Source organism: Canis aureus, chromosome 31, assembly GCF_053574225.1.
Source record: "Canis aureus isolate CA01 chromosome 31, VMU_Caureus_v.1.0, whole genome shotgun sequence".
Classification (NCBI taxonomy): domain Eukaryota; kingdom Metazoa; phylum Chordata; class Mammalia; order Carnivora; family Canidae; genus Canis; species Canis aureus.
Window position 1 is genome coordinate 31342762 of NC_135641.1, and position 25014 is coordinate 31367775.

The window sequence follows — 25014 nt, forward strand, 5'->3', positions numbered from 1 at the left end:
GAGAATACAATGTGGGCAATAATGAGAAGCTTATACTCAACAACAAAGATGTTTTCAATGGTTAAAAAGGGCTTTATCCAAAAAAATTAAATTTCAAGTGTTAAGGATGCTAGCTTAGGAAAGAGTATGGCAGATGTGAGTCAGGGTACCTTTTTTAGGAAGGGACTGAGTGCAAGAAACAGAGTTATCAGACCTGAGTTTAACGACCAGGACTTATTTAAAAGGACAATAAACAAACAAACAAAATAAAAAAGGCAATTGTTTAGTTGTTAACATTAGAATAGCATGTTGCGACCAAATTAGTGATTAGGATAACTCTATACCTGGTCTTAGAAAGCAGGATTGGAGCTGCTTAAGTACTTGATGTCTCAGATCAGGATTGAGACAATTAGATTCTAAAACAGGATCAAGTGGGGGCACCTGGGTGGCTCAGTTGGTTAACGGTCTAACTTTGGTTCAGGTCATAATCTTGGAGTCCTGAGATTGAGCCCACATTTGGGCTCCCAGCTCAGTGAGGGATTTGCTTGTTCCTCACCCTTTCCCTCTGCCCCTCCCTCCCATTCATGCCCTCTCTCTCTAATAAATAAATAAAATCTTAAAGAAAGAAAGAAAGAAAGAAAGAAAGAAAGAAAGAAAGAAAGAAAGAAATGGATCAAGTGGCCTCCGCCAAGGGGATGAGGGATTGCAGGATTGGGAACCATGCTATGTCTGATAGCAGCAATTGAGAATGGCAAGTAGGATACTATGCCCCTCCTACATTCATAACAGTCTGTATTAGTCAGGGTTCTCCAGAGAAATGAACACAGACAAGTGGGAAGAGATTTATTATAAGGGATTGACTGACTCATGTGATAGAGGCTAAGTCCAATGATCTGTGATCTGCAGGCTGGAGGCTCAGGAAAGCAGGGGGTATAAGTCCAGTCCAAACTCGAAGGCCTGAGAACCATGAGAGCCAATGGTGTAAATCCCACTCTGTGTCAGAAGGCCTAAGAACCAGGAGTTCTGATGTCTGAGGGCCAGAGAAGATGGATATCCCTGATCACACAGCAAATTCACCTTTCCCTCACATTTTTCTTCTATCAAGCCCTCAAAGGATTGGATGATGCCCAACTGCACGGTTGAGGATAACCTTCTTTATGCAGTTTATGGATTCAAATGCCAATCTCCCCCAGAAATACTTTCACAAACACACCAAGAGTAATGTTTTACCAGCTCTCTGGGCATCCCGTAGCCCAGTCAAGTTGACATGTAAGAGTAACCATCCCACAGACATTCGTAATGGAGCAGAGTACTCTTTCCCACGGAGCCAAGAAACAACTTTATACTCCCTCTCAAAGAAGTTACTAACTATAAATCTCATTTGGCTAGCAAATATAAACCTATCTGCTATCCTTATAATCAGTAATAAAATAGTAACAGCTACCATTCACTGAGCGTGTGCTATGTATCATGTACTAGGCTGCCTTATATCTCATTTATTACTTACAATAACCCTGAGAGGTAGATAATATTATTTCCCAACTTACAGATGAAGAAATTAAGAAGTGGCTTGCTCAGGTTTATACAGAAAAAAGAAAAAAAAAGGTACAGTTGTGACTGCAAGCCAGGTCTGACTTCAGAGTCTGTGCTAAACTAATTAAATTTAAACAGTTTAATGCTTCAAGGCTGTACCCAGCTAAATACTCTGATTTGCTTCTAGAGTATTTAATCTGGACCCTGACATTTCTCATTCTGGAGTTAATTTTAGCAATGTCCTTAAACCAGCTATTTGTCCTGTGTTGCATTATTTGAGGTAAGAGGGCTACCAATGATTGCAAAAACATAGTCTAATGAAAATAATTTCATCTCATCTGACCTTGGTGGCATTTCTGAAAAGTCAACCCTGCAGCAATAGAACAGGTCCTGGGGAACCTTGAGGGGTTGCCCTAAACTAACTCTTGGTGGCCTGACTTTTTATATTGCTTGTCACGATAAATCTGATAACATTTCTCTTTCTTATCCTAACATTCCTTTTATCTGTTTACTCAAAAATTCCCTTTGGAATTTTTTATCAAAAACTATCATATGGACCCTAAAGACGACACCAAAAAAACTACTAGAACTGATAAATGAGTTCAGTAAGGTCTCAGGATACCAAATCAAGTAAAGAAATTTCTTGCAAAAAAAAAAAAAGGAAAAAAGAAATCTGTTGCATTTCTATACACCAATAATAAAGCATCAGAAAGAGAAATTAGGAAAACAATCCATTTACAATTTCACCAAAAATTGTATGATACTTGGGAATAAACTCAACCAAAGTGGTGGAAGACCTGTACTCTAAAAACTATGAAACACAGATGAAAGCAATTGAAGATGAGGCAAAGAAACGGAAAGACATTCCATACTCATGGATTGAAAGAACAGATATTGTTAAAATGTCTAAATTACCCAAAACAATCTATACATTTAATGCAATCCCTATGAAAATACCACCTGCATTTTTCACAGAGCTAGAACAAACAACCTTAAAATTTGTATGGAACCAAAAAAGACCCTGAACAGCCAAAGCAATCTTGAAAAAGCAAAGCAAAGCTGGAGCCAACGCAATTCCAGACTTCAAGTTATATTACATAGCTGTAGTCATCAAAACAGTATAGTACTGGCACAAAAATAGAAACATACATCAATAGAACAGAATAAAGAACCCAGAAATAAACTGACAGCTACACGGACAATTAATCCTCAATAAAGCAGGAAAGAATAGCCAATGAGAAAAAGACAGTCTCTTTCACAAATAGTGCTGGGAAAACTGGAGAGTAACATGCAAAATAAAGTAACTAAACCACTTTATTACACCATACACAAAAATAAATTAAAACTGGGTTAAAGACCTAAATGTGAGACTTAAGACCAGAAAAATCCTAAAATAGAACATAGGCAGTAACCTCTTAGACATCAACTGTACCAATTTCTTACTAGATATGTCTTCTGAGGCAAGGGAAACAAAAGCAAAAGAAACTATTGGGACTTTATCAAAATAAAAAGCACAGTGAAGGAAACAATTAATAAAACTAAAAGACATCTACTGAATGGGAGAAGATATCTGCAAATGAAATATTTGATAAAGGGTTAGTATCCAAAATCTATAAAGAACTTATAAAACAGAACACCCAAAAACCAAATAATCCAGTTAAAAAATGGGCAGAAGAAAGGAACAGACATTTCTCCAAAGAAGACATATAGATGGTTACGACACATGAAAAGATGCTCAAAACCACTTATCATCAGGAAAATACAAATCAAAACCACAATGAGATCTCACCTCACACCTGTCAGAATGGCTAAAATTAACAGTACAGGAAACAACAGGTGTTGGTGAGGATGTAGAGAAAGGGGAACTCTCTTACACTGTCGGTGGGAATACAACTGGTGCAGCCATTCTGGAAAACAGTATGGAGATTTTTTTAATGTTAAAAATAGATTCATCCTATGATCCAGCAATCGCATTACTGGGTATTTACTCAAAGAATACAAAAACGCTAACGCAAAGGGATACATGCACCCTTATATTTATAACAGCATTATTTATAATAGCCAAGATATGGAAACAGCCCAAGTATTCATCGATTGATGAATGGATAAAGAAGATGTGAGATACACACACACAATGATATATTACTCAGCCATAAAAAAAGAATGAAATCTTGCTACTTCCAATGACATGGATGGAGCTAGAGTATAACACTAAGGGAAATAAGTCAGCAGAGAAAGACAAAAACCAAATGATTTCACTCATATGTGGAATTTAAGAAAAAAACAAATGAGCAAAGGGGAAAAATACAGAGACAAATTAAGAAACAGACTCTTAATTATAGAGAACAAATTGATCAAACTGTTAGTTACCAGAGGGGAGAGGGTATGGGGAAGGGGGAAATAGATGATAGGGATTAAGGAGTGTACTTGTGATGAGTACTAGGTAACGTAAGAAATTTTTCAATCACTATATCCTATACCTGAAACTAATATGACACTGTATGTTAACTAACTGGAATTAAAATAAAAACTTAAAATTTCAGTGACGCCTGGGTGGCTCAGGGCGTGATCTCAGGACTCTGGTTCCCCACAGGGAACCCTCTGGTTCCCTCTGCCTATGTCTCTGCCTCTCTCTGTTTCTCTCATGAATAAATAAAATTTAAAAAATTTAAAAAATTAAAATTTTAAAAAGTTTAAAAAATTTCTTTGTAAATGTTCTTTCTACATTCAGAATAGCCTACTCAATATTTTTTAAAAATAAAATTTTAGTTTTAAAATTTAAAATTTTTCAAGCTGGAGAATTTATTCTTTAGCTTTGGAAATAGTCTTATATTATTTCTTTGATAATTTCCCTTTTCATATTTTTGTTCTCTCTGGAATAAAGTCATATAAGTTAGATATTAAAACTTCTGGATTGGGGTGCCTGGGTGGCACCGGTGAGTTAAGAGTCATGATCTCAGGGTGGTGAGACTGAGCCCCATGTTGGGCTCAGTGCAGAGTCGGCTAATCCTTCTCCCTCCCTGTCTGTCCTTCCCTGTGCATGTTCTTTTCATTTTCAAATAAATAAAATCCTTAAAAATAAAAATAAAAAAATGTCTGGATTGATCCTTTACATCTTTTTTCATATTTTCTATCTTCTACTTTCTGAAAGATTTTTTCCCCCAACCTATTATTAATCTCTTTAAATTTTGGAAATCATGGATTTATTTTTCAAGTGTTCTATTTTGTTTTTTGAGTAACCTTTTGAATGCCATTTTTGTCTTGTTTTATGGATACAATACCTTTTTAAATCTCGATGGAAATATTTAAAACTTACTGAAAATTTTCTTTTGTTCCCTGCATTACTCCTGTTTAAGCTTCCTTAAAACCTTATTTTCTTCTTGGTCTTTATATTGGAGGTATGCCATGTATTAAGTATGGGAACCTCTGTGCACTGAAAAGCTGATTGGGCATTCTGTGTACATGAGCAATGTTTGCCAACTGTCAGGCTGGCTATAGGTTAATTAAATATTGAGTTAGGCATTATGATGTGGAAACTCTCAACTGTCAAAACTTGGAGGCCTTTTTTTTCTCATATCATTCAATTTCTTTCTTTATTATTATTATTTTTTGCCCAGAATAACATCTCGTTGCTGAATGGTTAATCAGCAGAGGTGTGTGTACATGTGGGGTTGATTTGTGGGGTTTGTGTGTGTGTGTATGTGGGGGGTGTCTTTATTCAGACTTTTGTTTAATGCCCTCTGTTTTTAGTCCCTCATTTCACCCCTTCCCTCTGTATCTTGTGTATCAGTACTCCAAACTTCAGCTGTATCCTGTTGCATCAGTTACCACCATTATAAAGAAAACCACAGGCCCCAAATGCTATCACTTGGGCCAGGCTGAGTCACCAAGCTGGGGCTTAATACCTAACCTAACTGCAGATTCAACTTTCCCGAGAAAGGAAACAACCTTTCAGTTGGGTCAGTTAGGTCACAACCTGTCAGTCAGAAATTTTCTCAACAGCACCAATGATGTAATTTGTCACATGGGCCCTCTCCTTTCCCCAAAGGAAGATGAAGTAATCTACCTAGAAAGGTCCCCTGCCCTTCTCCCTAAGGGAGGGTGACTTTGCCTAAAATAATCCTCTCTTTTCTTTTGCTCAAAACTTTCCTGCCCCATTCTTCTTTCTTTTTATTTTTTTTAATTGAAGTATAGTTATTATGCAATGTTACATAGTTCCAGGTGTACATCATAATGAATCAACAATTCTTTCCATTATTCTATGCTCACCACAGGTGTGGCTACCATCTATCAACATATAATGCTATTACAATATCATTGATGATATTCTTTATGCTGTGCCTTTTATTCCTATGATTTATTCATTTCATAACAGGAAGCCTATATCTCTCTCACTCCCTACACTCATTTTGCCCATCCCCCACCCCATCCTCCTTTCTATAGAAAACTTTCGTTTTGTACAACTCCTTGAAACTCCCCTTTACTTGCTAGATGGGATGCTGCCCAATTCATGAATTACTTAATAAAGCCAATCAGATCTTCATATGTACTCGGTTGAATTTTGTTAATACCACTCATCTTCTACCTATATTCCACGTTGCAGAATTTTATTGAAATCTCTTGCCCTCCTTCACCATCATTTTGGTGGAGTCTTGAGGAAAGGGATAAATACATATATTCAATTTACCACCTTTAATCAGACTGCTTAATTTCAAGGGTTTGTGTTACACACTCCCCTCCCATCCCTGTATACTTTTTTGGTCTTGTGAATAATGTAAATTTTCTAGAAGATTAAAGAACTGTTTTTGTATATTATGGGAGGAAGGTTCATATAACCTTGGGTGGTATAAGTATCCTACTGAGTAACCTGGACAAGGGGAAAGTACTGAAGATATTTAGGGCAGTGTGAGATAAACTCTCTTCATGACTTCAGAAATCTGGTTACTCATTTACAGCTGGGATAAGATAAATGTTCAAATAACTAGAAAAGTTCTATAAACCGCTTGTAAAACTAAGTTTTTATTCTACCATCGAACCATGTTCCCATAAACCATTGGTTACCTCTAAATTTCCAACATCTGGAAGAGCACAAGCTGTGGCATCACCTAGCCGGCCCCTCCTACGTCCTACTCACTCACAAAGAATTTCCCCTTTGAGTGACTGCAATATTGGCTGCTTACTCATACCAGATTTCTTAGGACTGGCTAGGACTGCAAATAAAATGATGTTTGCCTATAATCAAGGTGATAGGCTACAACATAAATGCACACAAGTTCCCAGTCTTAAAATACAACATGAAGCATTTGCTATCTTCTTTCCTCCTATTATTTTCACAAGAAACCTGGACAGCAAACATTGTCCCTGGCCAAAAGAAGAGTCTTTGAAAGGAGGAAAAAAACCTAAAATGGGTCTATTAAGTTCTAAAAACTCCAAAACCAAGCAAGCCCGGATTCTTCTTCTGGGACTTGACTCAGCTGGGAAGTCTACACTCCTTTACAAATTAAAGCTTGCTAAGAATATTTCAACCCTCCCAACCATAGGTTTCAACGTGGAGATGATCCAGTTGGAAAAGAATCTTTCGCTCACGATCTGGGATGTTGGAGGACAAGAAAAAATGAGAACCGTTTGGGATCATTACTGTGAGAACACTGATGGGCTGATGTATGTTGTGGATAGTACGGACAAACAGCGACTGAAAGATTCCAGTAGAGAGCTGGAGCACATTTTGAAGAACGAACACATTAAAAATGTGCCTGTTGTTCTATTAGCCAACAAACAGGATGTGCCTGGAGCTCTAACTGCTGAGGACATCACCAGAATGTTCAAAGTGAAGAAGCTCTGCAGTGACCGGAACTGGTATGTGCAGCCCTGCTGTGCCATCACTGGGGATGGACTGATGGAGGGGTTCAGGAAATTGACTGGATTTGTGAAAAGCCACATGAAATCAAGAGGAGACGCTTTAGCATTCTTTAAGCAGAACTGAGGTCCAAGCAGTGACATACTGGTGGAGTTGAAAGGGTAAATTTTTACTATGCCAAGTGAGAAAAGCAAGTTGTTAAGTTAGCAAACTTTTCCTAAAATGTTATGTCACCTAAATTCAGCTAAAAACTTAAAATAATATCTAGAAAACATTATTTTTGGTCAGGCACTTCAGTAAATTATATGGTAATGATAATTGAGAATGAAAATTGTATAATTTTGTGCATGTTGGATAAATCAGAATAACCATGTTTGGGACCAAATAAGTTATTCCTTTATTATTTTTATATGACTACTAGAACAAAGTTTAAGTAAACTGCTAATAGGGTCAGAATTCTTTTTGATGGTTTCCAGCTGTTACAGTATTGCATTTCTACCACACTCCTATGGAACAGCTAGTAAAAAGTGAACTTTAAATTATGGAGAGAATAAAGTTTGATGTTAACATTTTATAAATCTCTATGCCTTAAATGAAGTTTTTTTTCTGTATTCCTACCAACTCTTTGAAATCTATTGCTGGGGACTTCCTACGGTCAGCCAAACAAGGAACTTTAGGCTGTTAATTGCCCAGAAGCATAGGGAGAAGTTTGTATCTTAAAGTTCTGGGGATCAGGATAGCAAGCTATATTAGGGCGGGGCCTGGGTTTCACTCACCTTGAGACTATGGCCCCAAGATGGGCTTATATAGAATTTAGAACAGTCATTACCTGGGAATATAGGTACAGCTCACTGTACTGATCAAACAGGAACCAGAGCCATACTTTAATCTCAGAGACTTTGCAATTCACCGAGGGAAACAATGTAAAGCTAACAGCTAGAATAGGGCAGTGAGTACTATGTGCTATAACAAGAGGGACTTTGACCTGGGAAAACAGGAAGTGCTTCATGCCAGAGGTAGTGTTTAAGAAAGTCTCCAACTCCTAGGGACCCTTGAAGGTGGAGGTTAGTCACTGGAAGTTCCCATCACTAGAAGAAGACCCTGAACAGTCATTGCAGGGGAAGGGAGAAGGAACTGGAGATTGAACTGGAATTCCCCTGAGAGGCTCAGAACTCCCAGGGAGGTCCTGGTACTAACAGATGACACACTTTCTTCCAGCCCCACCTCTAACAAAGCTCATTTGAGCTAGAAGAAGCAGGCCTCAAGCCCTGACTACAGCTCCTGGGGCTCTAAATCTTAAGGTCACAGAGGAAAATAAAGGTATGGTCAACCAAGGGTGCTAGCCCCTAAATTCCTCTCCTGCTTTCCTTCTCTAACCTTAGCCATGATCTTTATAGCAAAGATCTGAGTGCTGGTAAGGATTCAAATGATAAAGTAAACATACATATAATAGTTCCCATTGGTTGAATGCTTGTCGAAGCAAGGTATTGTATAATCACTTTCATACATCTTCTCATCTAATGTTCACAACTGCCCTGAGAGAAATCAGCATTATGATATCAATTTTACAGGTGAGAGTTCTGAGACTAAACAAGGTAACAACAATAACAACCATGCAAAAACTACTTGATATTTTAGCTGAGGAGTGGCAGAGTCAAGATTCATACTCATCTGTTTAGTTTCAAGGCCAGTACTGTTAATTGTCATATTGTTTTGTGAATAAGGTATGGTGTCTGTCTTCAATGAGCTTACTGCACACAGTTAAGAGTAAATTCATGCTAAGGGCACCTGGCTGGCTCAGTTGGTGGAGCACGTGACTCTTGATCTCTGGGTTTTAAGTTTGAGCCACACACTAGGTATAGAGACTGCTTAAAAAAAAATAAAATAGGGCAGCCCCGGTGGCATAGCGGTTTGGCGCCGCCTGTAGCCTGGGGTGTGATCCTGGGGACCCGGGATCGAGTCCCACATCAGGCTCCCTGCATGGAGCCTGCTTCTCCCTCTCCCTCTGCCTGTGTCTCTGCCTCTCTCTCTGAGTCTATGAATAAATAAATAAAATCTTTAAAAAAAAAGAAAAAAAAAGAGAAAAAAAATAAAATAAACTCTTAAAAAACAAAAGAGGAATAAATCCAGGCTAAATTAAAAATAGAACTACCACTGATCCAGCAAGCCTATTACTAGGTATATACCCAAAAGAAATGAAATCACTACCTTGAAGAACTATCTGCACCTCTATATTCATGTAACATTATTTGCAATAGTCAAATGTGGAAACAACCCAAGCATCCATCAATGGATTAATGGATGAATAGATTTTTTAAAAAATGGATGAATGGGGCAGCCCCGGTGGCGCAGCGGTTTGGCGCCGCCTGCAGCCCGGGGTGTGATCCTGGAGACCCAGGATCGAGTCCCGCATCAGGCTCCCTGCGTGGAGACTGCTTCTCCCTCTGCCTGTGTCTCTGCCTCTCTCTCTCTCTGTCTGTCTCTATGAATAAATAAATAAATAAATAAAATCTTTAAAAAAATAAAAAAAATGGATGAATGTATAAAGAAAATATAGTATGTATACACGATGGAATATTATTCAGGCAGAAAAAGGGGAAATCCTGACCTTAACAACAACATGGATGAAACTGGAGGGCATTATGTGAAGTGAAGTAAGTCAGACACAGAAAGACAAGTACTGTATGATTTCACTTTTATAGGTAATTAAAAAAAAACTAACAGAAACAGAATATAGATTAATGGTTAACAGAGGCTGTGGATGGGGAAGCAGAGGATGGGGAGACGTGTAATATGGCACAGACTTTTAATTATAAGATGAGTAAATTTTGAGGATCTAATGTACAGCATGCTGACTATAGTTAATATTACTGTATTGTATACTAGAAATTTGCTAAGAGAGTAAATCTTAAGCATTCTCATTAAAAAAACAAGTACGGAGGATGTGTTAACTGTGGGAATTTGTTTTACAATGTATATGTATATCAAATCATCACACTGAACACTTTAATATATTATATATGTAATATATATTACAATTTGGTCAATTATAATAATAAAGCTGGGGGAAAAGCAAATGCAGGCCAACATAAAAGGTTCTGTGAGGGGTGCCTGTGTGGTTCAATGGTTGAGCATCTGCCTTGGGCTCAGGTCATGATCCTGGCTTCCTGGGACTGAGTCCTACAGGGAGCCTGCTTCTCCTTCTTCCTATGTCTCTGCCTCTCTCTCTGTGTCCCTCATGAATAAATAAAATATTTTTTTAAAAAAAGAAAGTTGTTTGAGAGGTGCCTGGGTGGCTCAGTGGGTTAAGGGTCTGACTCTTGATTTCAGCTCAGATCATGATGTCAGGGTCATGAGATCAAGCCCTGCATCAGGATCTGCACTCAGCAGGGAATCTACTTGAGATTCATTCTCTCTCTCTCTCTTTCTCTCTCTCTCCCTCTGCTTCTCCCTACCCACCTCCCCAACAAATAAATAAATCTTAAAAGAAAAAGTTTCTTTGAAAAAACAAGCCAGACAGAATAAATTAAGTGCAATACAGAGATGTAAGAAACATGCTGAAACGTTTCTGATTTCAGGAAGATCTCAGCACAGCGTCAATGTTAAATACTTTGTAGTAGAGTTTTTCCTAAGTTCCACAAAATTATTAAAACCACAAATATGCCTCTTTTAAAAAAAATGCATCTTCCCTTACCATTTCCCCTATGTGGATAAAAAAAAATAATCCTAAAAATCTTAAAATGAGGAGTCACTAACTTATGTCCTTAGAAAATGTCTGAATAGAAAACATCACCTGGTGGTATTTTGGTAGTTTGAATTATGTGAAGCCTTTGTGGCCTTTGTGGTCTAGTCTTAACATAGTATAAAATTCAGAAAAAACAGCCCCCCAAAATATAAAAACCTATTAAAATTTTCACTTCAGAAAGCTCTAAGAGCTGTGTGTAGTGGGTGTACCTGGCAGGCAGACACATTCTTAATGTAAAAACAAAACTTACAAAGTAGCTTTTCCTCTGTCATTTCAACCTCTCCCCTGAAAAGCAGTTATTCCTCAAAATCTCTAGTAATCTTGTCTGAGAAACTTGAACATTCCCATGCTTTTCCCCCTTCTTCTCTGGGATCCAATCTATTTTCTTCCATCAGTCACTTGCTTTCTTTTTAACGTACATTTTACCAATCTTTCCTTTCTTTGGCATTTCCCTCTTGCTCTCCCTGGCATGCTCTTCTTACCCTCCAACACACATACAAACAATACCTATACACTCTTCATTCTGATCCACCTAAAAAAGCTCAAAATTGAGGGTAGGGGAAAAGATAAGGTGCACAACAGCAAGATATTCCTTAACAGGTGAGAGGAAAGAGGCTGTGAATATTCATGCCTTGATATTTATTACTGTCATACATCTTATTCTCTGTTATCTCAATGTAACAAGCCAAAACTTTTAATTTATCAAAATAGCATACTGCCATGGATCTGTAGCAAACAAAAGCACATCACTTCTGAAATGTTTTAAACATCTGAATGGTAAATATCAGTTAAATATTTGTATCTGATTTTCTAAGTATTCCCAGGTGAAATAAAAAAATGACAAATAGGGCAGCCCAGGTGGTGCAGCGGTTTAGCGCCGCCTGCAGCCTGGGGTGTGATCCTGGAGACCCAGGATCTAGTCCCACGTTGGGCTCCCTGCATGGAGCCTGCTTCTCCCTCTGCCTGTGTCTCTGCGCCTCTCTCTCTCTCTGAATAAATAAATAAATATTTTTTTAAAAATGACAAAGCAGCAGCAATGGCTAATACATATTAAAATTAATTGGTCAATTTAAAAATGTGAACATCACCATGTTCTGATAATGAACAATATGAGTTTTGCCAAAACAAGGAAGACTGGTAATTTCAGATAGAGTCCTTAAGTTCTTGTACCTTATAGGTGGCACTGAGGGACAATCTGCAAAGGCTTCTGTGTTTTGAGTATGTCAAAGAACCACCCAAGAAACAGTATGTCTGTCATGCTTCTCAAAGGGTTGGCCTGTTTTTGTACGCATGAGCTCTCTAGAGTGAAGGAGAGAGAAGGAGAGAGACAAAATGAGAGAATGAGAGAGAGAGAGGCAAAGGACAGAGACTTCTCTTTTGGTAGTGCTAGTGAGTATTTAAAATAATTGAGGACATACTGTCTCAGGGGCTTCAGTCCACCAGATGTTTAGCGTAGTGTTGACTATTAACAGATTAAACCATTTCAAGCCCGAGAAAGTGCATTTTACCTTGAAAGTGCCACACAAAATTGAGTTATTAGATGACAACCATGAGTAGTATTTTCACAAACAACACCTCATGCTGTTCTCGCAACATCTTATGGGGTGGCAAGATGAATATTATCAACACCATTTTAAAGATACGAAGAACTGATTAGGCAGTTATTGAGCCTGGTCCTCTGATATCCAAGATTTAAAATATATATATAATTATTATCATACAATGAATTTAACAATAATGTGGCACACTTACTTTTACCATTAAATTTGTTGGTTTCTAGAAGTCAAATAGGACTGGCCAGTGTACTTCTTAGGCCAAAAACCCAGGAGCCATCTTCCCTTTTCCCTCATGTCTTCTATTTATCTGCAAATTCTGTCAGCTGTCCCTTCAAAATACATCTCCCTTCTGGCCACTTCTCAATCGCCATCAGTGCCACAAGGCCACCACCAAGTCTCACCTGGGTGGCTACATTCTTCACAGGAGAGGTCTGAAAATGACAATCAGATCACTTCACTGCCCTCGCCTTACAAACCTCTATTAACTTCTTACCCCATTCTGGTACCTTCCTCCTATTTCTCCCAGGATAGCCATACTTCCCTCAACTTCCCTCTATCACTCCTAATTTGTTATAGCCTTGAGGCTCTTAAACTTGCGCTTTCCCTGGCTCACAATATGCTTTCCTCAGGTCTTCAAATGGTTCACAGCTTCATAGCTTTCTGGTCTCCAACCAAATATGTGCAGGCATTCCCTGAATCTGTATCTAAACAAACCTCCTCATCCCTGCCACTCCCTACCCCTTGCCCTGCTTCATTATTTTACACAGAATTTATCATGGCTTTAAAGTATAACATTTACTCATTTACTTATTCTTTCACTCCCTAGAAAGTAAACTCCATGGGAGCAGAGACTTTGTCTGCTGTTGTATCCTACAATGGATCCAGGTCCAGAAATAGTGATGTTCTGGACACAAAAGGTATTTAAAAGGTATTTGTAGAATGAACTAATGAATGAATGGTCTGAACCATAAGTGAGATCCGGTCAGGGCCTTAGGCTATGTCTCAAGATGGAATATGGATCCAATCATGGAGAGATAATAGAATAGCAGATTTGGACCTAGGACAATCATTCTAACCTCGGGATCCTTAGGGGCAGTGTGCTGGACTGGAAATGAGCATAGACTTTGGAACCACGACTAGGTGGGAATTCTGGTTTATCACATGTTTTGGCTTTTAGGCAGTTTACTTCACCTCTCTGATCTCAGATTACAATGAGACTTGCACAAGAAATAAACTTTTACTGTGTTAAACCATGGAGACTTGGAAGTTGTTACAGCCACCACTGTTAATTACCTTAAACTAGGCTCCTGCTTCTTGCTTCTCCCATGCGTCCCCAAACTCTCTTTTTCCCAGGCTTCTTTTCCTCATAAATCCCCTTTTCCCAGTCTTCCTGCTCATTCTAGGACCTTCATTTGACTCATCCCGGAACAGGATAGGACAGGGAAATTTAAATTTTCCTCAAATTTTTATTTTGAAATTTTTCAAGTCTTCAGAAAACTTGAAAGAAAAGTAAAATTAACACAGGTGTATTTTCACCTAAATTCACCGGTTATAACAATTTTTGCCATGCCTGGGCTCTTTCTCCATCTCATCCTCTCTCTAAACACACGCACACACACACACACACACACACACACACACAATTACAATCATCCTGACAGTTCATAAATGCTTTGTCATCTATCTCTTTATAATTTTTTTTTATTTATTTACGATAGTCACACACAGAGAGAGAGGCAGAGACATAGGCAGAGGGAGAAGCAGGCTCCATGCACCGGGAGCCCGACATGGGATCTGCGCCACCCAGGGATCCCTGTCATCTATCTCTTTAAAATAGACCTTCTCTCATATAACTATACCATTATTACAAACAAAAGTTTAAGCATTAACTAAATATCATCTAATAGTCCATCATCAAATTTCCCCCTAAGTAGAACTTATAGAACTGATTTTATCCAAGATCTACTGCATTTGATTATGTCACTTTTTTAGTACCTTTTGCTAGTTCTTCATGATCTAAAAATCTTTTACGACTCCAGGCCAGATCATTTAAATGTCCTACAGTCTAGGGTCACCTGAGTGGCTTAGTTGGTTAAGTGTTCAACTCTTGGTCTCAACTCAGGTCATGATCTCAGGGTTGTGAGATTGAGCCTTGTGTTGGGCTCGTGCTCATTACAGAGCCTGCTTGAGATTTTCTGATGTGTCTTCTCTGCCCCTCCCCCTTCTCTAAAATAAATAAGTAAACAAAATCTTAAAAAAAATGTCCCACAGTCTGATTTGTCTGATTGTTCCTTCAGAATTAAGCTCAGTTAAACACTTTTGGCAAGAATATTGCCCAGCTGATGTACTTCCCACTGTATCCATTAGGAAACACATAATGTCAGTTTGTCCCATTATTGATGACGCTAAATTTGATTACTTCCTTTATGATAGTATCTACTAGATTTTCCGAAGGTAAAAATATAACTTTCCCCTCTGTTCTTAATAAGTAATTTCATATGAGAGGTATATTTTGAGACTGTGTGAATATCCAGTTCCCCAAGCCTTTCTCTTAATGCTTTTAGCATCCATTGATGATCTTTTCCTGACTCGGTTACTACACTGGGCAGTGCAAAATGGTGATTCTCTTTGTACATCTATTAGCTGGCATTATTCTGTAAAGAAGAGGTTTTTCTTTTATCCTCCTTCTCCATTATCAATCTTTCTCTCTCTTCACTTGAGTTTGAAGAGAGGAGTAGCACTGGAATTTGAGTAGCACTGGAATTATAAAACGTTTTATAAACTAAAGTCCCTGGATCAGTAGCCTCACCATCACCTGTAAGCTGCTTAGAAATGTAAATTCTCAAACTCCACCAGGACCTATTTATTAATCAGTATCTGAGGGGCAGAGGAAGTTCCTGGCATTTCTGTTGTTATTTACACTGGTATAATCTATTTCTCTTTATTATTCCTTTTGATGCTCCAATTGTCCTAAATTTGCCCAGAAGAAGAGCTAGTTCCTATATTCTATTGCTATGTTCCTATTAGTCTTTAGTACTTCCTTGTTTAAAAGACCGCTGAGTCACTTTGTACTTCCCCTACTTAGCTGCCTCAGACCTGGAATTAACTGTTTCTCAGGAGCCCTGGTTCCTTTCACTGGGGAATGGTATTTAGAAATCAAATAATGGGCAGCGTGGAGGTCGTTGGTGTCACCTGCCAGCCGCGGGTGCCTGCTCTTGGGCTCCCCGCCCGCTCCAACCAACCATCCCAGAACAATGCTAAAGCAGCTGTGCTTGGGGCTTCCGGAGGAATCGGGCAGCCCCTTGCGCGGCTTCTCAAGAACAGCCCCTTAGTGAGCCTCCTGACCCTCTGGATATTGCCCATACACCGGAGTGGCCGCAGATCTGAGCCACGTCGAGACCAGAGCAACCAAAGGCCACCTCGGACCTGAGCAGCTGCCGGGTTGCCTCAAAGGCTGCGATGTGGTGGTGGTTATTCCAGCCGGAGTCCCAAGAAAACCAGGCATGACACGGGATGCCCTGTTCGGCACCAGTGCCTCAACTGGGGCCACCCTGACTGCGGCCTGCGCCCAGCGTGGCCCCGAGGCCATGATCTGCTCATTTCAAATCCGGTCAACTCCATCCCAATTGCAACGGAGGTTTTCAAGAAACACGGAGCTTACGACCCCAATAAAATCTTTGGGGTGACGACCCTGGACATTGTCAGGGCCAACACTTTCATTGCAGAACTAAAGGGTTTAGATCCTGCGCCAATGTTCCTGTCATTGGCGGTCATGCCGGGAAGACCATCATCCCCCTGATCTCTCAGTGCACCCCCAAGGTGGACCTTCCCCAGGCCCGGCTGACAGCGATCACTGGGCGGATCCAGGAGGCCGGCGCAGGTGGTGAAGGCCAAAGCTGGAGCAGGCTCTGCCACCCGGTCCATGGCATACGCTGGAGCCCGGTTTGTCTTCTCCCTTGTCTTCTCCCTTCTCCCTTGTGGATGCGATGAACGGGAAGGAAGGTGTCGAATGTTCCTTTGTTAAATCCCAGGAAGCAGACTGTGCCTATTTCTCCACACCGTTACTGCTGGGGAAAAAGGGCATCGAGAAGAATCTAGGCATTGGCAAAATCTCGCCTTTTTGAAGAGAAGATGATAGCAGAAGCCATCTCTGAGCTGAAGGCCTCCATCAAAAAGGGAGAGGAGTTTGTGAAGAACATGAAATGAAAGGGCAGCCAGCTAGCAGTCCGTTTCCCTAACTTATGAAGGCATCATGTCCCTGCAAAGCCACCTCCTGCCCTCATGTTTCAGTTGTGTTAACCACGAGTGTCATGTTAACGTCACCACCCCTTCCAATTACAGGTCCGTCGATGTGTGCATCAATAAAAGCAGGCTTCATGGGATCCCTGGGTGGCGCAGCGGTTTGGCGCCTGCCTTTGGCCCAGGGCGCGATCCTGGAGACCCGGGATCGAATCCCATGTCAGGCTCCCGGTGCATGGAGCCTGCTTATGTCTCTGCCTCTCTCTCTCTCTCTCTCTCTCTCTCTGTGACTATCATTAATAAAAAAAATCTTTAAAAAAAAAAAAAATAAAATAAAAGCAGGCTTCCATTTTCTTAAAAAAAAAAAAATGAAGCTAACTGTGTTTACTGTTACTGGAGTGTCATTGTTTACAGGCCCATTCAGTAGAAAAAGTAGGAAATATATATATTTTTTAAATAATACTGATACTTCCAAATTGAATCCACACTATAGGATTTTTCTTTATCTTCCTCATTCTTATTTGTATCCCTTATCCTACAAAAAAATCTGGCTCCAAAAAGCACCAGTATATTTATTCATCTGCTTTCTGCTACAACACAACAAAATATTTTCAGAATCACTATACCAATATTAACTATCTCTAATAAACTCACTCAGGAAAGTTCAAGACTTCTTTTTCTTTCTTTATATCCTGATTCAGAGTGTTGTGTTCAAAAGTTTTTTGAGTTGATCTTTTGTGTGGTTATATTGTAAATATGATGTTGATTTTAGGCTGATTTTGCTATTTGTATTCAATTTTAAGCTTTGGTTCTTGTTTAACTTTTTGTGTTAATATTAATTTTTTAATTTGTAGAAAATTTACATGCCTCAAAAGTGAAAGCTATATAAAAGGGTAGTTCATACTCATTATTATATTAAAGAAGACGGGCAGCCTGGGTGGCTCAGCGGTTTAGCACCACCATCAGCCCAGCCCATGATCCTGGAGACCCAGGATGGAGTCCCACATCGGGCTCCCTGCATGGAGCCTGCTTCTCCCTCTGCCTGTGTCTCTGCCTCTCTCTTTGTGTGTCTCTCATGAATAAATAAAATCTTAAAAAAAAAAAAAGCCTCCTTAGTACAATAAACTGGTTCTCATACATTCCTCCTCAAGATATATGTAAGTGATACTGTATTTCTATATCAGGTTGGATTTTCTTTCACTTTAAAGCATTTTCCCACTAAAGTTCAATGTATCTACTGTAGTTGCTTATTGATGGGGAACATGAGAGATTATAGTGGGAAAATATCATCCTCTATTTACCATGGGATAAGCTTTATTATCAGTTAGTTTTCTGCTCATTTTAAAACAAAAGAAACATTTTACAGTAATCTTAAAATTTAATCTTGTGTAGAAAGATTGAACCTAATTGGTAAAAATAAAGCCCAAATATCTATATACACATATATAAACTAGACAGAAAATATAATACAGACCAAAATGTTTGAGTGGTTACATTATGGCTAGAATTCTTCATAGCTCTCATAATTTTCCAAATTTTGTAGAGTGAATATGTGTTATTTTTATATTCAGGGAAAAAACATTATTGTCAAAAGAGCTATTTAATCTTCATAGTCTATACACAACATGAGTGGATAATGGATGGCCCTAAAACTGTTACTTCAAATGCACTGATCTAAAGTAATAAGAAATCCTTTTAAAGGCCAGAAATATTGCAATGAACAGACACACGAGGGCATTGTAACCAAGTTTTCATAATTTAAGAAAAAACCCTAGAAACCAAAAAACAAAACAGCTAACATGCACTCACGTAGGCCAAGATATCTGTTCTAAGCATTTCATGTGCATGTTCACATTTAATCCTTACATTAACTCTATGGGTTAGCACCATCATTATCCTCATTTACAGAGAAGATATCTGAGACTCAAAGCCATCCAGCCACCTAAAATTGTGCTAGGCATTCACAGTGGTCTTTTGTATACAATCAAGCTCCTGCCATCAGTAGTTTAGTGAGAATTCCACACTGTACCTCTGTGCAAAGGTTTAAATTCTCTCTTAAGCCATGGCCTACTTCTCATTCTAAAATGATTTCCAGTCTCTCTACTTGGAGTCTAAGAACAGCTAGGGAGCAGAGAGAATGGCTATTTAACACATTTTAGTTTTTCATCAAAAATAGAAAGTTTGGAAAATAGGAAAATACAACTCTGTTAGCATTTTCCCACATTTTCTTCCAGTTTTTATTTTTCTTCAGTGTGCATATATATTTAATAGGTATTTTTGATGATTTAGTAATTTGCTTTTTTCACCTTTAAGCACATTCATATATGTCTTTATCATATTACTATATGTGTCTCAGAACCATCATTTTTCAGTGTTATGTCATTTTCAATGAAGTAGATATATTATAGCTTAATTATTTCTCTACTATTGGTTTTTAAGATTGCAGTCAATTTTTCATGTAACTAATTCAGCAATAAACATCTTCATGTGTGTACTTCCTCTCCCCCATATTTATTCCTTTATTCAGCAAATATTGACTGAATAATAAATACCGGTCACTATATTAGATACTGGGTTTAGGACTTTTTCCCTAGGATACTATTTCAAGGATGAATATTTTTATGCCTCAATATATACTGTCAGATGGCTTTCTAAAATGTCAGAATCAGGTTATTCTAAATGAATTCTTCACAAAGAAGGAAAAAAGAGGTGTAAAAACTTTTAGTCATGAGACGACTGATGACTATAGTATTATGTGTTGAAGACATCAAAATAAATAAGTTTGTAGATTTCAAACCATTTGTGATGGGAAAAAATTAATGCTAAAATTTATAGTAGCTTTATAGTAGTTTTTTGTACTATAGTACTACTATGACTCAAAATCCAGACACAATAAAAGGAAATACTGATAAATTCAACCACATAAAAATAAAAATTGTGGCAAACAAACAAAATCAGAAGACAAATACCAAACTGGGAGTTTATAATTTGGAAAGTATATCATAAGGAAAGGTGTTATGTTCTTAATATAAAATAATACTTAAAAATTTTTAAAAGCCAAAAACTCTATATAAAAATGTACAAAAGACATCCAGTTAACAATAAATGATATTCAAGTGATCCTTCAACAAATGAAAAAAACTTTAGCTTTGCTATTAGAGAAATGCAAATTAATACTACATTTAGATATCATTTCTCACCCATTATGTTTGTAAAAATGTGTAAGTTTGATAATATATTCTATAATTCTGTTGGTGAGACTATGGAAAAAGGATAATAACATCCACTACTGGAAATACAAAATGGTATGACTTCTGAGAAGAATTTGGCAACATCTAGCAAAGCTACATTTGCATTTGCCTTTTAATGTAGCAATCTCACTGGTTGGAATTGTCCCTGAAGATACCAAACCATAGATCTGAAAAAAACATATGTGCAAGGTTATTTATTCATTGTGACATTATTTGCAGTAGCAAAATATTGGAAATAACCTAAATGTTCTTAGGAGAATGGTTTAAAAAAAAACCAGGTGTATTCCCAGAGTGAAATACTCAGCCAAACTAAAGAATGAAAAAGAGGAACATGCCAACAGAAAACTAAAAGGATCAAGAGGCAATGACATCCCAGCAGCAATGTGTACACCTAAAGCCCAGATCTTGGCTTCTAAATATTATACCTCATTGAAAGGAATCAGAACTCCTTGGAGAAATGGCAGTTCAGATCTGGGGCAGGTAAAATACAAGATGAGCCTGAAATATCTTGTGTAAGGGAAAAAGAAAGAACTCAAAGGCTGTTGGAAATAGGTCAAATAGGTCAAAGGTTACAGGAATGGTTATGGAGACTCCCACTGGCCAAATCTGAGACAATTTGAGCATCAAAAAGGACTACAGATGGTAATAAATTATATCATATTGAGTAAATAAAAACAAAATCTGAAAATTCATAATGATACTCATTAAAAAAACAAGAAGACAAAAAGGAAACTGGGGAAGGGGGGAAGCAAAGCTCTTTTAATACAGAAAAAATGTAGAGGGCATGATAGAATTGGAAATCCACTATTTTGCAACTGAAAAGTAAGAACTAACCTTGGGTATAACAACACTTAACCTATTTGTATACGATGACCACAAGGTGGTTTCCTGAAATATCTTCTGGTTCTACCCACCATCTAGGATGAACAAACTTTGAAACGGAAAGCCTTAGTAAGATAAAGGAAAAGCTACGGGATCCTTTAGTATGTTTTTTTCTTTCTCCTCAAAGCTGAAAATCACCATTGACTAGTCCAATAGGAGCAGATCCCCAGTTTCCTAACCCTGGATTATTTTCATCTTTTGTCATGTAGCTACAAGATATGTTGGAATCAGCCGTTTAGGAAGGCTTCATCATAAGCAAAACAAAAAAACCAAAAAAAACAAACAAAAAAAACACAAATGTCAAACTGGGCGTTAGTATTTTCAATATATACCATAGATAAAAGTCTAAAGTCTAATGTCTCACGAAAAAGTCTCAAGAATTCGTTCTTGGGCTGCCCGGGTGGGGGGCAAAGCGGTGTAGCGCCACCTTATGCCCAGGGCGTGATCCTGGAGACCCGGGATCGAATCCCAGGTCAGGCCCCCTGCATGGACCCTGCTTCTGTAGATCATGATTACTTTGCTATATGACTTACCCATTTATTTACTGACCATCTCCCCACCCTTAACTAAATGTGAATTCAGGGAGAAAAGCCCTGATTTGCAGCTTACCACTTGTATTCTCCTGTAGTAGAAACCTTAATGAGTACAGCAGCTTTATCATTTAAATTGAGTGGTCAATTGTCATAACAAAAGATAATGATTTAAAACAAGTGTTTCTGAAGACATGTTTACATGAAAATGGTTATTGTATATGAAAAACACTTCGGATTAAAGAAAATAGGAGTAAAAGAATATATTCTGTGTTTATTTTCCAAAAGGTATTATCAAAGATTTTCTTTTCAAGGATGCTAGCAGTCTTTTCTTTTTTTAAATTTTTTATTTATTTTATTTTTTTTAAAGATTTTATTTATTCATGAGAGACACACACAGAAAGAGAGAGAGAGAGAGAGAGAGAGAGAGAGAGGGAGAGAGAGGCAGAGGCACAGGCAGAGGGAGAAGCAGGCTCCATGCAGGGAGCCCGATGTGGGACTCGATGCCAGGTCTCCAAGATCATGCCCTGGGCTGAAGGCGGCGCCAAACCGCTGAGCCACCCGGGCTGCCCTTCTTTTTTTTTTTTAATTGACTAAATTAGTTGTAATCTAGAAGAATTTTGGGTTGATAATCCAATGTAAGGTTTTTAGAATGAAACATTAAAAAAAAAAACTCACTTCTTTAGCAGACAATATTTGCTTCCGTCTTTGAGCAGGCTATATGTTGGATGCTGGAGGATTTCCAAATAAAACCTGAGGGGTGGGGATCCCTGGGTGGCTCAGTGGTTTAGCGCCTGCCTTTGGCCCAGGGCGCAATCCTGGAGTCCCGGGATCGAGTCCGCGTCGGGCTCCTGCATGGAGCCTGCTTCTCCTTCCTCCTGTGTCTCTGTCTCTCTCTCTCTGTCTATAATAAATAAATAAATAAATAAATAAATAAATAAATAAATAAATCTTAAAAAAAAAAAAAAAACCCTGAGGGGTGGTGACATTCGAGTTTCGTCTTTCAATATGAGTAAAGTGAGAATATGCGTAGATGAAAAGGAGAGAAACTGGCTCTTCAGGCAGAGGTGTACACTCAGAACATATTTTGGAGGACGGAATATAGATTAAATTAATTGAAAGGGCAGACATGAGCCAAACCATCAAGGATTGTAAATTGAGTTTGGATCCTATTCCATGTGGGAAGCCAAAAGATTTTACACTGAATTGCGACACGGTGCTCTGTTGCTAGTGCTGTTCTAACAGATAAGGTTGCAATTATTTGGGCAACATTAGTTATGTAAGAAAACCAAAATAAACCTTACTTACTTAATCAAAATCAATTTTGGTACTAGTGGGTGATTCAGAAGAAAAGCTTCTAGTAAATCTTGGAATTGTACATTAGAGCTAAATGAAATCTACAAAAAGATTTATTTCTCAGCAGTTATTTATAGGGCACTAATCATGACTCAGGCACATTGGGAGGAGGAGGGAGGGGGATGTCCAGGCTATTTTCGGTATGTCAAAAGACCCTAACAGGAAATTGTGCATTTCACCTCAAAAACTGCTGAGTAGGGTTGAAATTGCTTAAATCCATAAAGTTGAACAAAAAGCAAAATGGCTGCACTAATGCTTCAGTGAGGCTTGGTTTTAAACTAAGTTACTTTTTCCTCTCTTCTGTAAACCTCCATTCCTCCCTTCCTAACTTTTTGTGCCAGGATTCTGTTACCACCCTAAAGACAAGACAAAGAAGGCCAGCAACAGTACACGATTCCTGTCAAAACCAGCTAGACTGTATTTCCCTCTACCCACTCCCCTCTCCCTCCATCCCTCCAGCCCCTTCCTCTCAGCCAGCTTGCAGCTTAGAAGGCCTGCGGCAGCCTCCTTCACCCTACAAAGCAACAAAGCTATTGTTCTTCTTTATTCCAAATTCTTTGTGTTGGTTATATTTTGGCTCCAAAGCATGAGGTTGGTTTTCAGCAGGGTGATTACAATTTCATGTTTATTTGCTTTGGTTTGGAATATATAGGAATTCATTATGGGAACACTGATCATCTTAGGTGGATCAAAAGCTCTGATGGCATAACATAGATAGGTATCTGGCTTCTTAAAACAGAAAATAAACTAACATTTAAAGTAGTTTGCTCAGTAAAATTATTCAGACTGTGGACAAGTCCCTGAAGGGAAGGGGAATATGCAGGAGAGAAAAGCAACAAAATTCATATCCCACCTCTACTACACAGTCTCTTTTACATAGAAGCCAAACCCTCTTCTCCTCCCCAGTTTTCCTGGCCCTACCATCCACCTATAAGCCCCAGAAGCCTGGGAATCATTCTCAACACCTGCCTCAATTTATTCCTCTTATTTAATCACATATCAAACTGTTGACTCCGCCTCTGAAACTCTCCCAAAATTTTACCGTCTTCTTTATTCACACAATTATGGCCTTGCATGGTGTTAGAAGAAACACTCTTTCTTTACCACATTATGGCTTTTTCCTTTGACAGAATAAGATGAATTAACTGTAAATGGACTGTTAAACAAACCAAGGTCTGAACCTGTCCAAAAAGATAAATTACGATAACGCTATAGGGAAGAAAACATGTCATATTTGTGAAATTCCTGTAAGGTGTCCTTCTATATCCAAGAGTTACGCTTGCTATTTGTTTTTAATGAGGAAAGAGGGAGGGATGTGTCTTTCAGTGTCCTGAAAGAGATCGAAAGTTGTGATTGGTTATCATAATTGAATCTGCCTAAAGTGATATAAGCAGGTGTGATTGGACGTCACCACAGGCTCACCATTCTTGCATCAAAAAAAGTTGTAATGTGGTCAGATCACTTCCCTCCTGGGCAATTTGGGCCTGCTGGTGTTCATACAGAAATGCAAGTAGTAATTATTGCTTACCATTGTCGTGGGTAGTGATGGGGTTCAGGACACATTATGCCAAAATATGATACATTGGCATATTGAATATTTTAAATTGAAGGAGTTTGAGAAAACAGTAGAAGCAGGAAAGTTACTTTGACACTCCACCTACCTCTTCTTTCCTGAAACAGGTCATAACACCCTCATGAGAGAAGTCCCTCCCTATAACCAGAAAGGAGCATTCTTATCTCTGAAGACAAAGGGACACAGAAAAGAATCTGACTGAATAGGTCTTGCTAAGTTTTCTATAGTTTACCACATTTACCCCACACTCTGACCTACCGTATTTCTTCAGGACTACCCACTTTTCATCAGCCTGCCATAAAAATACTCAAATACTCGAATTAGCCCTTTTTTTGGATCTTCACTTCCCTATGAAGGAAGACTCCTGTGTCATATAAAACTTCTGTTAAATACATTTGAATGCTTTTCTCCTGTCTTTGTAGGTTCATTTTCATTCCAGCTAGGAACCATAAGTGGGTCAATGAAAATGTTGTCCTCACCTACAATGAATAATAAAAGTAAAGTTTAAAAACC

At 38.5% G+C, this 25014-nt stretch overlaps 1 protein-coding gene, 1 long non-coding RNA gene and 1 pseudogene across 4 annotated transcripts in view; all 3 read left to right on the plus strand.

Moving 5' to 3' along the window:
- LOC144302637 (uncharacterized) overlaps positions 1-25014 on the plus strand; it is a 109836-nt gene that overhangs the window by 68935 nt on the left and 15887 nt on the right. The gene's annotated exons all lie outside the window — the stretch shown is intronic.
- Positions 6477-7947, plus strand: ARL14 (ARF like GTPase 14). Its single transcript, XM_077880163.1, has one exon. The coding sequence runs from the start codon at positions 6734-6736 to the stop codon at positions 7493-7495; it is 762 nt and encodes a 253-aa protein (XP_077736289.1). The 5' UTR covers positions 6477-6733; the 3' UTR covers positions 7496-7947.
- Positions 8077-17037, plus strand: LOC144302635 (malate dehydrogenase, mitochondrial pseudogene; annotated as a pseudogene). Its single transcript, XR_013369579.1, has 2 exons — positions 8077-8689; positions 13497-17037. The product of XR_013369579.1 is annotated as a malate dehydrogenase, mitochondrial pseudogene (transcript).